General features: G+C 47.2%; 1 protein-coding gene across 1 annotated transcript; it reads left to right on the forward strand.

Moving 5' to 3' along the window:
• The first annotated feature begins 5,143 nt into the window (after nucleotides 1-5,143).
• On the forward strand, nucleotides 5,144-6,028 carry LOC137361530 (probable G-protein coupled receptor 139). Its single transcript, XM_068026356.1, has one exon. It carries the CDS (start codon nucleotides 5,144-5,146, stop codon nucleotides 6,026-6,028), a length of 885 nt encoding a protein of 294 aa, XP_067882457.1.
• The last annotated feature ends 7,054 nt before the right edge of the window (nucleotides 6,029-13,082 follow it).

Genomic DNA, 13,082 nt, shown 5'->3' on the forward strand with positions numbered 1-13,082 from the left:
TTAGATTAGTTCTAGAAAATGACAAGGAGCAATCTTGACTTAATAAAATTAAGTTATTGGAGGTGGGCCACTTTCAGTGGCTTTCGAACAGGTCTGCCTCCGATAAATTGAATTCAGAGCAGCAGGTAAAACTGTAATCGATCAATGGACTGCCTAAAGAGGAGATACATCAGCTACAACCCCAAATTATCCAACCTTAATGTGGAAACTGTAACCATTCTGATAAATCCCCTCTGCAGCTTTTCAAGCGCCCTCATATCTCTTCTAAAGTGTGGTGACCAGAGCTGGGCTCAATACTTCATAGTCCACTCCTCCATGATCCCGACACTTCGTCCCCTTCCCACGGGACATTGCGCTGCAATCACAGGAGGTGTAATGCCTACCCTTTTACCTCCTCTCTCCTCAATATCCAAGGTGCCAAACAATGCTTCCAGGTGAAGCAGTGATTTACCTGTATTTTGTAGTAAACTGTATTTGCTGCTCACATTGCAGTCACCTCTACATTGTGGACAGCAAACACCGATTGGCAAACTGCTTTTTTCAACAGCTCCCCTCAGTCCACAAGCATGATCCTGAGTTTCTGGTTGCATGCCATTTTAATTCACCGCTCTGCTCCCACGCCAACAATTCTGTCCTTCGTCTGCTGCAGTGTTCCAGTGAAACTCAATGCAAGCACAAGGAACAGCACCTCATCTTCCAACGAGGCACTCTACAGCCCACTGGACTGAACATTGAGTTTAACAATTTCAGAGCATGACTGTATTTTTTTATTTTATTTTACTTTACTTTTTAGCCATGGGCCCTTGCTTAAATATGATTTTCAGGGTTTGGCTTTTGGCCAGAGTTGTTCATTATTCTGCCATTAGTATTCTCTGGACTAATGATTTTTCTTTTAATGCAACAATTAGCACTCCCTTTACCTTTGGTCGCTGACATCTTTGTCATTTAGTCCCTCCTGCCCTGTCCCTTATATTTTCCCCCTCCCCCTTTTCACTTGCACCAAACCTATTACATTTCTAATCTTTGCCTGTTCTAATGAAAGGTCACAGACCTGAAAAGTTGCCTCTGTTTCTCTCTCCACAGATGCTGCGAGACCTGCTCAGTATTTCAAGCACTTTCTGTTTTTATTTGAGAAAGAGTGTAATTCCTTTTGTCCTCAATGCGTCTACATATGAATCCCAAGATCCCATATAATTTTCTAACCACTCTTTCATTATGTCCTTCCGCCTTCAGAGTTCTGTGTTCATAAGCGCCAAGAACCCTCCTCTCTGCAAATTATTTTGAAATGTGCCATTACGTCCATATCCATCCTATCAAAATGAAACACCATGTACTTTTCTGTATTAAATTCCATCTGCCACTTGTCTGCCCATTTTGACTCTATCTATGTCCTCTTGCAGGCGATTCGTATCACCTTCACTGATAGCCACACTTCCAATTTAGGTATCATAGGCAAAATTCTAATTTTTAGTCTGTAATTCCAGCATCCAAGTCTGAACCTTGGGGAACATCGCTGTTTACCATTCTCCAGTCTGAAAAATAAAACAACTATTTACTCACTGTTTTCTGTCCTGAAGCCTATATTTTATCCAGGTTGTCAATGACCCTCCTATACCATGAGCCTCATTGTTTTAGCCAGCCTTTTATGTGGTACATTTTCAAACGCTTTCTTAACTTTCAGGTAGACAACATCCATTACATTCTCTTTATCAACCTTCCCTGTTCCTTCGCCAGATATCCTCTTAGATTCCATTCAATTAAATTATAGTCCTGCATTAGTTGACTTCATTAATCCACAGGCAGAAATTTCTCACTCCAGCATTTCGAATTTTATGACTGAATTGCTACAGATAAAGAGGGCAGCCGCACCGCAAAATGCAGTAGAGTAACCCTGAGATGGCACACTAATATCAAGACTATTTTTCACTGAATGACCACGGCAGAATGGTGGACATCACTGAAACAGTATGGAATCTGGAGATGGGTTCATGCGTTTGAAGGAAATCACGATTGCTTTGAGACTACAGTGTCAATCCTCTTTAGTTAATTAATGTAATAAGAGTTGCCAGCTTTGGGCGTTTTTCAATTCAATATTAGCTCTAAATATATTCTATCACAATAGGGAATTGACTTGGTTATCAAAATGTGTTTGCTCAGTTTTCTGGAAAAATAAACAATTTGAACACCGTTGCAACCTCAATGTCCCCATGGAGATCCTGCCATGTATAAATTAAAGTCATTCAGAATGAACACTTCAGAGTTTGATTGCGGGAAATTGCCAGCAGCACGAAGGGACCGATCAATTCACTCAGAAAATGCTTGCAACATTTCAAATAGCCTCGAAAATATACTATGTCATCCTTGCCGTCATTGGTGTTCCTGGTAAGTGATTATAACCATTAACATTGTATAAATCTCTTTCTGTGCTGGTCTCTTGTTTTAATCTGTTACTGATAATGTTACATTCTGATATAATGGTCACAGTATGTAGACACCCGGTCAGTCATATCATTTTGTTCAGTCAAATATCCTGAATTACTTCTGCTGTTTTATTCCATTGCCTCAATTGGAAATAATCCTCTGTTTATACCTCATAGGTTCGCTCTATTATCAAGTGATTAATATACTGTTGAACCAGATTTCACTTCAGGTAACTCTCTGCGGGAGGACATTAGTGTGAGGATCTGTATTGAAGGATTGTACTGATTAAGGGTCACTGTCAGAAGTGGAACACCTCATCTCAATATCCAAGTAATATTGGGAATACCTGTCAAAGTAGAATTGTACTGAGTGAATGCAGATTGAGTGATTGGTCTGCTGAACTCTTCCATTGAAGCTGCTAGTGTGACTGAGCATCTGGTCACTTGTCACTTCAATTCCCCTTCTCACTCCAACTATCAACTCATTGTCCTCGACCCTTTACTCTCTTCCACTGAAGCTCGATGGGGAACAACAAAATACTTTTCAATCAGGCTGTTGGACTCAACACTGATTTTAAAAAGTTCAGATTCTAACCATGTTCACGAACTGGCACGTGTTGGTAATGGAGGAATAGTTACAATAGAATTGCTGAAAGTGGAGGTGTGTGGGCTGTTTTTTGGGGTGGGGAATCCCCTATTAATACACAGCTTGCAGGCTAGTCCATACCACTGGGGTCTACCTAGAACTCTGTGTCACTTTTCCCAGACACTGTAGCCTTCTCCTCATTGCCAGCTTCTCCATGCTTCCCTCTGCCTCTATTGTTCTGCTGTAAGCCTTTAAATCTACGCTGGACCCATCGACTCTTTCTTGAATTGTTCCATTCGCCATGCAGCACCATTCCTTTGTCATTGAATATCTCCTGCCATTTGCCCGATTACCGACATTCCCCTTTGTTATTTCCTTCGCCAATACCCGACTTTCCTTTGGCTGTATCATTGCATTATTACTGTTTATAACTTTTTATAAATGTTAACTCTAATATCTCCTATTTTGGATGGAAGGCTATCGGTCTGAAAGGTTAACTCTGTTTCTCTCATCACATATGCTGCCTGATGTGCTGGGTGTTTAAAATATTCTCTCATTTTCATCTATTCACTGTAGTTTCAGTATTTTGCTTTTGATGTAATTATTATGCCTGGTTGATCAGTTGGTGGGGGAATGAGGTAGACAGGGGGCAGAAGTCCTGGATTGTTCTGGGAGGTATTAACTCCATAGCGTGTGTCCTTTGTCCTTGGCAGGTTCCCCACCCAGTTGTGACGCTGATTGACAGGCTTGGTTTCAGTCAGATGGGGAGGCCGCCAGAGCAGGTTTCCAGGCCAGTTAAGGTTTTATTCCTGTCACCGAGGGAGTTCAATCCTTGGCGGGTACGGGTCCCGGCTCTGGGGATAGTCTCTGATCTGGGTAGTGGAGGGGTAGTGTTGCCTGATAGCAGAAGTGGGTGCTCGAACCGGGGAAGGTGAATGATCTGGGCAGGGGAGTGGGGAGCAGTGTCTGATCCTAGCAGGCAGAAGGTCTGATCCTGGGAAGAATGGATGATATGGGTAGGGAAGGGTGGAGGTGTGCCTGATGCCTGGATGGGAGAGGACCAATCAGGTGAGAGTGGCCAAATCGGGGTGGGGGCTCTGGTTATTTGCTGATCTTGCTTTGCGAGTGGTCCAAGCCCTTGGAGAGTACCTGATCCCGATGTGGAATGGAAACATCCTATCCCAGGATGTGGGTTTTCTGAGCCCAGGGAGATAGTCCCATCCAGTTGGGGGGTCGGTAGTGTCTCAACGTGGGATAGGGTGGTACGATTCTGATGTGTCTCGCCAATCGGAGTGGGGAAGGGTTGTATCTGATCCCAGTATGGGGCTGGTCTGAAATCATGGAGATGGTCCACTGTGGCTGGCATTTGTGACTCCTAATCCAGGGATGCTGTGGTCCAATATCGGTGGAGATTGTCCGATAGGGAGCCTTGTGTTGTCTGATCATTGTATCGGATGGTCCAATCCACGGGAGTGTCAAATATCGGTTTCGGAGGAATGTGCCCGATTCCAGGCTGGGGTGGTCTGATCCCGGACAGATGTTCTGATCCACATGGGAGCGTTGGGGTCTAATGGTGGGATGGGATGGTCCAATACTGGTGGTGATTGCCCAATCTGGGATGGAGCAGTCTTATCCTGCATGATGGTCTGATCCTCTGCCCTGTGGGGCTTTGCTTGAGGGTGTCTGATAGTCCTCAGGTTGGGACACTTGGGGGACCATAGGGAAGCGCTACTGCTCTTCCTGGCCCACAAGCAGTGCTGTAAAGACTCTTCCGTTCTCCCTGAATCTGCACTCGTCTCCCTGTTTTGCAAATTTCCAGAGGCCTGGGAGTCCTGGCTGGCCAGAGTTAAACATATTAACCAATTTACATCAAACGCTTCTGGCCTCATTATAATATTTAAATTGCTAACACGCTTCCTGGGATCAGTTGTCTTCGACTCTAATAAACCTGGAATAAGGTGTATTGGTGATAGCAGTAGCGATCTTTTTTAAATTTTAAACTCCGGCGATCTAACAGTTTTTAATATTAAAATCCTACCCGTCTGGCCTGGTCTTAGACAAGGGCAATGTTTGATCAATAATTCCCAGTATCTTTTCCATTCTCTCTTTCACAGTTAGTTTAGTGGCGATTGTGATCATGTCACGGGGGAAGTGCGGACTCTCCACTTGCACCACTTACTACTTGGTTGCCATGGCAACAGCGGATCTACTGCTCGTTATTACCCATTTCCTACTGTACCGGATCAATATGTATTATTTCCCGGGATCATTCGTGAACATCACCCCTGTGTGCAGTGTTATCTATGCCGTGAGTAATGCAGCCGGAGAGGGTTCTGTCTGGCTCTCTGTCACTTTCACCATTGATCGATTTGTGGCCATCTGTTGCCGGAGGCTGAAAGCTAAATATTGCACAAAGAAAACTGCGGCTTTGGTTCTCGCAACAACCTGCAGTCTGATCTGTTTGGAAACCATTCCCTTACTTTTCACATTTGAACCTGGAGTGATAATCGACAATGTACCATTCTTCTGTGTTCCTAAGTCAAGCTTTTACACTGAGCCTGGATGGGTGGGATATGAATGGTTTGATGTGATTTTAACTCCATTGATCCCATTTGCTTTAATTCTGTTACTCAACGTTCTGACAGTCAGTCATATTTTAGTGGCCATTCGAGTGCGCAAGGGACTGAAGAGTCAGAGCAAGGTACAGAATCACAAAGACCCAGAGATGGACAACAGAAGGAAATCCGTAATTTTACTCTTTGCCGTATCCGGCAGCTTCATACTTTTATGGTCAATAGATGTAATAAATTTTTTCTATTATAACATTATAGGAGCAAGCCCTATTTCCAATGATTCCTTAGTAATATTTGAACAAACTGGATATATGCTGGCAAATTTCAGTTTCTGCTCAAACACATTCATTTACATGGTGACTCAGTCCAAATTCAGAGAGCAGCTCAAGAGTGCGCTGAGATATCCAGTTACATCGATTAGGCAACTAATTAATAAAGAAAACAACTGAGAGCAGACTAGAGCCGGGTCTAAGTGTTTTAAATGCATGAATGTAATGTTGATCCCCAGAATTCTATCAATTGGGATTAATGTAGGATTAGTAGAAATGGGCAGTTGATGTTCAGCACAGACTCGGTGGGCTGAAGGGCCTGTTTCAGTGCTGTATCTCTCTAGGACTCTATGACTAATTGAATGGCACCAGGAATCGCTGGGTATCTGAATGTACCCCCTGCGGTGGGCAGGCACAGATGGTCACTGTGTTTAGCACACAGCAATATTTCTGATCGACAGAGAGTAGACACATTTCAAAGACCAAGCCGGGAAATGGACAAGGGGTGACTGGCAGAACACAAGAAGACCGGTTGTATACAAGCAGGGTGATTAACAGACAGAGGGAGGTTTGTAGGCGGGGAGGTTACCGAGATCGGGAATGGGGAGGCAATGAGGGATTTGAAAACAAGTATGAGAATTTTAAATCGAGGTGTTGCTTGACAGGAAGCCAATGTAGATAAATGAGCACAGTGGTAATAGGGGAATGGCAGTTGGCACCATTAAGGACACATGATTGTTGAGTTTTGGATGACCTTACGGTTCTGGAGGGTAGGTTGTGGGGCGGGGGGTGGGCTGTGGAGGTGCATCCAGGAATGCATTAGAATAGTCGAATGTGGAGGTAACAAAAATAGGAATGGGTTTTTTAGCAGCAGATGAGCTGACGCAGAAGCAGAACCAGGTGATGTTATGGAGGTGGAAATGGGCATTCTTAGTGATTACACGAATATGCTGCTCATTTCGGAGTCAAATGTGAGACCAAGGTTGTGAACAGTAGAGGAATAGAGTTGGTGGCGAGGGATCAAAGACAATGGCTTGAATCTTCCAAATATATAATTGGAGAAAATTTCTGTTCATCCAGTGCTGGATATCGGACAAGCACTCCGATAATATAGAGGCAATGGAGGAGTCGAGAGAGGGGGTGGTGAGATAAAACTGGACGTTGTCAGCATTGAGGGTGCTATATAAATGTAAAACATTGTTGCTCAAATGCTTCTTACATGTTCTAGCCATGACTACAAGCTGGTCATGATTGGGACACCAGAACGGATTGGTAAACTCGATGATGTAAGAAACAGTGAGGAGAATTGTCTCAGACTTCATGAGGTCAAACGCAGGCTGGTGAAATGGACAGACACATGACTAATGGCAAATAACACAGTGAAGTGCGCAGAGATTCATTTTTGTAGGAAGAATGTGGAGAGGCAATATAAAGTAAATAACGGAATTTTAAAGAGAGAAGAGGAACATAGAGACTCACGGGCGCATTTACACAAATGGTTGAAGGTGATTGGACAAGATGAGAATGATTAAAGAATGCATACATGATACTTGGTTGTTTCAATGGATGGATAGTGTCCGAAAGCAAGGAACAAAAGAACATAAGAAGTTTTGGCACGAGTAGATGGTACGGCCTATTGAGACTGCTCCACCATTCAATATGGTCATAGCTGATCTTAGGCTTCAACTCCACTCCCCTTACACCGCCCCACCACCGCCCCCACCACCACCGCCCCGCCACTCCCTATATCCCTTGATATGCCGAGAGGCCAAAACTCTATCTATCCCAGCAAAAAATATATTCAACGATGGTGCATCTGACACCCTCAGGTGTAGAAAATTCCCAAGATTCACAACCCTTTAAGTGCAGAAATATCTCCTCTTCTCATTCCTTACCTTGGGAATGTGCCGCCGTGTTTGGGCTTCGCCAGCCTGTGGAAACTAGCTCACAGTATCTACCTTTCAGAATATTGTACATTTCACTGTACTACATTCAATGCAATATAACCTACCGTAAATATGGAGACTAAAACTGTATGCAATATTCCAGGTGTGGCCTCACCGAAGCCCTGTAGAATTGTCGCAAGGATTCTTTATTTTTGTACTCAAATGTCTTTGTAATAAGACCGCAATTGTTGACAACGCGATCGGTAGGTGGCGCTGTTTTGGCACATGCGCAGATACAGCATGTGCCACGAAAACGTCACAGCCTGCGACTGCAGTAGCTGCCAGGACTAAAGATGGCGCTGCTCAAAAAATCACAGAGATGAAACCTAACAAACACGTGGCAGAATACAATGGCCGGAGTGAGAGAGCAGCGCGGGGGCCGGGGAGAGCAGCGCGGGGGCCGGGGAGAGCAGCACGGGGGCCGGGGAGATCAGCGCGGAGGCCGGGGAGTGCAGCGCGGGGACCGGGCAGATCAGTGCGGGGGCCGGGGAGAGCAGCGCGGGGGCCGGGGAGATCAGTGCGGGGGCCGGGGAGAGCAGCGCGGGGGCCGGGGAGATCAGCGCGGGGGCCGGGGAGATCAGCGCGGGGGCCGGGGAGATCAGCGCGGGGGCCGGGGAGAGCAGCACGGGGGCCGGGGAGATCAGCGCGGGGGCCGGGGAGATCAGCGCAGGGGCCGGGGAGAGCAGCGCGGGGGCCGGGGAGATCAGCGCGTTGGCCAGGGAGAGCAGCGCGGGGAGACCAGCGGTAACGGTGCCGGGGGGGAGGAGAAAGAGGGAGAGGTAAGGAATGGGGAGGGGGGCAGAAAGAGGGAGAGGGAGAGAAAGAGGGAGGGAAGGGGGGAGAGAAAGAGGGAGGGGAGGGGGGAGAGAAAGAGGGAGGGGAGGGGGGAGAAAGAGGGAGAGGGAGAGAAAGAGGGAGGAGAGGGGGGGAGAGAAAGCTGGAGGGAAGGGGGAGAGAAAGAGGGAGGGGAGGGGGGAGAGAAAGAGGGAGGGGAGGGGGAGACATAGAGGGAGGGGAGGGGGGAGAGAAAGAGGGAGGGGAGGGGGGAGACATAGAGGGAGGGGAGGGGGAGAGAAAGAGGGAGGGGAGGGGGAGAGAAAGAGGGAGGGGAGGGGGAGAGAAAGAGGGAGGGGAGGGGGAGGAGAGAAAGAGGGAGGGGAGGGGGAGGGAAAGAGGGAGAGGAGGGGGGAGAGAAAGAGGGAGGGGAGGGGGAGAGAAAGAGGGAGGGGAGGGGGGAGAAAGAGGGAGAGGTAAGGAAGGGGGAGAAAGAGGGAGAGGGAGTGGTAAGGAAGGGGGGAGGGGGAGAGCTGGGGGAGAGGGAGGAATGGGAGAGAGTGGGGAGGGGGAGAGCTGGGGGGAGAGGGAGGAAGGGGAGAGAGTTGGGGGGGGCAGCAGCAGAACGGAAGGGGAGTGCCTTTTTCTGTGCATGCGCCATAAGCACAACAGCAAAAGACTTACTGGCCATTCCCTGGACCCGGTGACACCAAGGTCTTCGCACACTCGCTCCCCGCGATTCTCTACGGCCTCTCGCTTCCGGCCCTCTCCATTCAGCCGTTCCCTTCAGCTGCGGATGCCCAATCCAGTTGCTTTCTCCCCTACCCAGTTGCTTTCTCTACTTCTCCTCAGTACCTCAGGCATTGCAACTGTTTGGTCCCTGCATTTTGCATGCTCCCTCTCCCCACCCCTCCCCGCACTCCCCACCCCTCCCCCTCTTCACCCACCCCTCCCTCTACCCCCTCCCCCACCATAGTTGAATATCTGAAGTGTAGTTGCAAAGTCGGGGAAATAGCATGCAAAACAAAACCTCAACAATTCTGGGTTTAATTATTGAAAAGTTTTATTAAGTTCATTAAGTATCCAAGGAACTGCTGAGCATGGATACCTGAGTGTTGTGTCCAGCATTCCCGTTAGACATACAGGCCGAGTCTCTGCTATGCACAGCTAAAGAGATTGTTCCTGGAGAGCCTTGTGGTGAATAAAAGCTTGGCTCTCTATTCCACTACTGTATTGTCCATGTGAAGAAGGCAAAGTCACAAGAGTCTGAGCTCAGTCTATTCTTGGTGAATGTTCCCCAAGCGCATCCCAATGTGCATTCCCAATTCATCCATAAATGCAATGTTCCTTTCCACATCGTGATGAGCTCCGCAGCATGAGCCAGTTGCCTTCGTTGCTTGAATGCTGACCTGAAGTCTCAAGGATTGTTTTCTTGACGGCATGTTTTACATGAAAAGAAATAAAGCAAATCAGAGTCAGTGTTTGCCTCCCTCCATCCACTGAAATTACTGTTGTGCACACCTTTTTAAGTTCTGCAGTGAAGGCACCAATTGATAACGTCGCCAATGAAGCACTTATTACCCACCTCAGCTGTAAGAGTCAGGATGATGTAACTGCCCCTATCTCGTGATGGTTCAATGCTGCTCTCAGGGAAAACATGAATGATGTGAGGGTGCTGGAAAAGAAGCACATTTCTTTTGGGCTATGAACATAAAGCTGGCCGTTTAGCCCAGCAGTTCCCTGCCAGTGGTTATGTTACTCGTGCTTCTTTCCATCCATTCCCATTTAATCCTGCCTACTACTATCACCAGTTGTGTTCACAGCAAGAGCATTCACATTTCTGCTACCACTGGACACGGCATGCTTGTTTCTTTTAGTGCTCAGTCTCTTCTTGCTGAATGTTCCCCAAGTGCTTGACCCCTTTGGACGCCCTCTCTGCTTGACACGCAGCAACTGGCAATTGCGGAGTCTCACAAGGCTCTGTATGGTTGTTTCAACGTCAGATGAGGAAACAGGTGGCTGTGTGTCCATGAGCACTGCCCTGATGGGTGTAGGAGCAGGTAACTGTGTGTCCATGTGCACTGCCCTGATGGGTGTAGGAGCAGGTGACTGTGTAACTGAGCAGCAGGGAGAGGGTACCGCAGGTAGGGGAAGTGGAGATTTGGACAGGCAGGCATATGTATGGTCCATCAGATCATTAGGCCAGGGGGTGAGACGCTCAGGATCCAGGGTTTGTGACACGTGACTGATGTCCAGCGCGATGCCACCTCCATCCGAAGGTGCTTCCGGGCAATTGTTGGGCATAGTAAATGGCTCCATCTCATCAGCCAGTCCTTGCTGCCAGCGTAGAGTCTGTTGCCGCAGCCAGTCCAGTCTCCTCATGAATGCTGCCGTTCCACTCTGCAGAACGGCCTGTTGTAGCTGGTACAATTGATCTGAAAGCAAGCGGTATTTTTCATTGTGGCTGAGGGGCCTTGGCTGTTCCTCTGTAATCACTATGGCAGAAGCCATGCCTGTCGTCGTTGGTGTCTGAGATGCACGCCAGCGACAATTGGGGGGAGCCTGTCCAAAGGCAGACCCAGATGCCTCTGCACAACAACAGCATATTTGCAGGGCAACAAAGTCTGAATGGAGAAGATGCAGCTGCAGGTAGCCTGCCCATCATGTATCTGCAGTGTGTACTGTTTGGCGCCAGAATTCACAGTCACTGTGCCTTCATCCTGCTACATGCGGTGGCCCAGACAATGGAAATGTTTTCAGAGCAACTCACAACAGGGGCTGGAGAACATGCGGTGGCCCAGACAATGGAAATGTTTTCAGAGCAACTCACAACAGGGACTGGAGAACATGCAGTACCCCAGACAATGGAAATGTTTTCAGAGCAACTCACAACAGGGACGGGAGAACATGCGGTGGCCCAGACAATGGAAAAGTTTTCAGAGCAACTTACAACAGGGGCTGGAGAACATGCGGTGTCCCAGACAATGGAAATGTTTTCAAAGCAACTTACAACAGGGACTGGAGAACATGCTGTGGCCCAGACAATGGAAATGTTTTCAGAGCAACTTACAACAGGGACTGGAGAACATGCGATGGCCCAGACAATGGAAATGTTTTCAAAGCAACTTACAACAGGGACTGGAGAACATGCGGTGGCCCAGACAATGGAAATGTTTTCAGAGCAACTTACAAAGGCAGAGCAACTTACCTTGGAACAATCTCCTGTGTCAAATAAAAATGAAGCAAGTCTCCGAAACGAATAAATAATTCAGATAAAATGCGAGAAAATGCCCGACGAAACCTCTCCTTCCACTTTCAAAAAGTCGCGCCGAAGCTTTGACGCATGCGCAGAGGCCAAACTGGCGCGTCGGCGAGGAAGACGAAATAACGCGACGACGTCATCTGCGCATGCGCACAACGGTCCTGACATGTCGGATCGCAGCGCATGCGCAGGGGGCATGAGGCCGTCTGCGCATGTGCGCACCGCTGCGCATCCTGATGACGTTTCCGATGAAGTAGCGTTGTCATGAATTACTTTGTTGTAATAATGTCCAAAATGCCATTCTGCGTGCTGTTCCCACATGCTAAATTTCTGTGTTCCTTGTACTACCACACTGAAGTTTCACGGAACATCAAGTTTCACGGAACAAGCAAGTTTCGAGCCTTTCTGAAAAAAACTATTCTGATGTTCTCTTCTTACATCCAAAGCGAATAACCTCATATTTCCTCACGTTACATTCCATCTGCCACTTCGCTTCACACTCACTTAACCTGTTTGCAATGCTTTAATCTTCTCTAAGTCCATCACACAGATTGCATTTCCACCTACATTTGTATCATCAGCAATCTTAGATACATAACTCTCTGCCTCTCCGTCTAAGTCATGAATGTAGACTGCAAATAGCTGAGGCCCCAGCACTGATCTTTGCGGAAATCCACTAGTCACGACCTGACAACTCGAAAATGTCCCATGCTCTTTCCTTTTTGTCCATTAACTAATCCTCTAGCCATGCTAATATATTACTTCCATGTGCCCTTATCTTGCCTATTACACAAAATGTGGCAATTTATCAAATTCTTGTTGGAAATCCAAGTATTCTACGTCAGCTAGTTCCCCATCATCTACCCTAATAGTTGCATGGTCCTAAATCACTAATAAATTTGTCAAGCACGATTTTGCTTTTGTCTTTGCCTGATCATACTATGCTTTTCCAAGTGCATTGGTAAGACTTCCTTCATAAAAGGTTCTAGCACATTTCCGACGACTGATGTCAGGCTAACTGACCTGTAGTTCACTGCTTTCTCTCTACATCCTCTCCTGAACAGCTGTGTTACTTTTGCTAGCTTCTAATCTGCTGGGACCATGCGCTATCTCTGCAGCTGCCTCTTTGAGAACCATAAGATGCAGATAACCAGGTCTGAGGGATTTGTTGGATTTTAGCCACATAATTTTCTCCAATACCTTCCAGCAGATGGAGATGGTGAGAGGGAACAGTAACTGCAGTGAGACAGGG

The sequence above is a fragment of the Heterodontus francisci genome, unplaced genomic scaffold (assembly GCF_036365525.1).
Source record: "Heterodontus francisci isolate sHetFra1 unplaced genomic scaffold, sHetFra1.hap1 HAP1_SCAFFOLD_368, whole genome shotgun sequence".
In the NCBI taxonomy this organism is placed as follows: Eukaryota; Metazoa; Chordata; class Chondrichthyes; order Heterodontiformes; family Heterodontidae; genus Heterodontus; species Heterodontus francisci.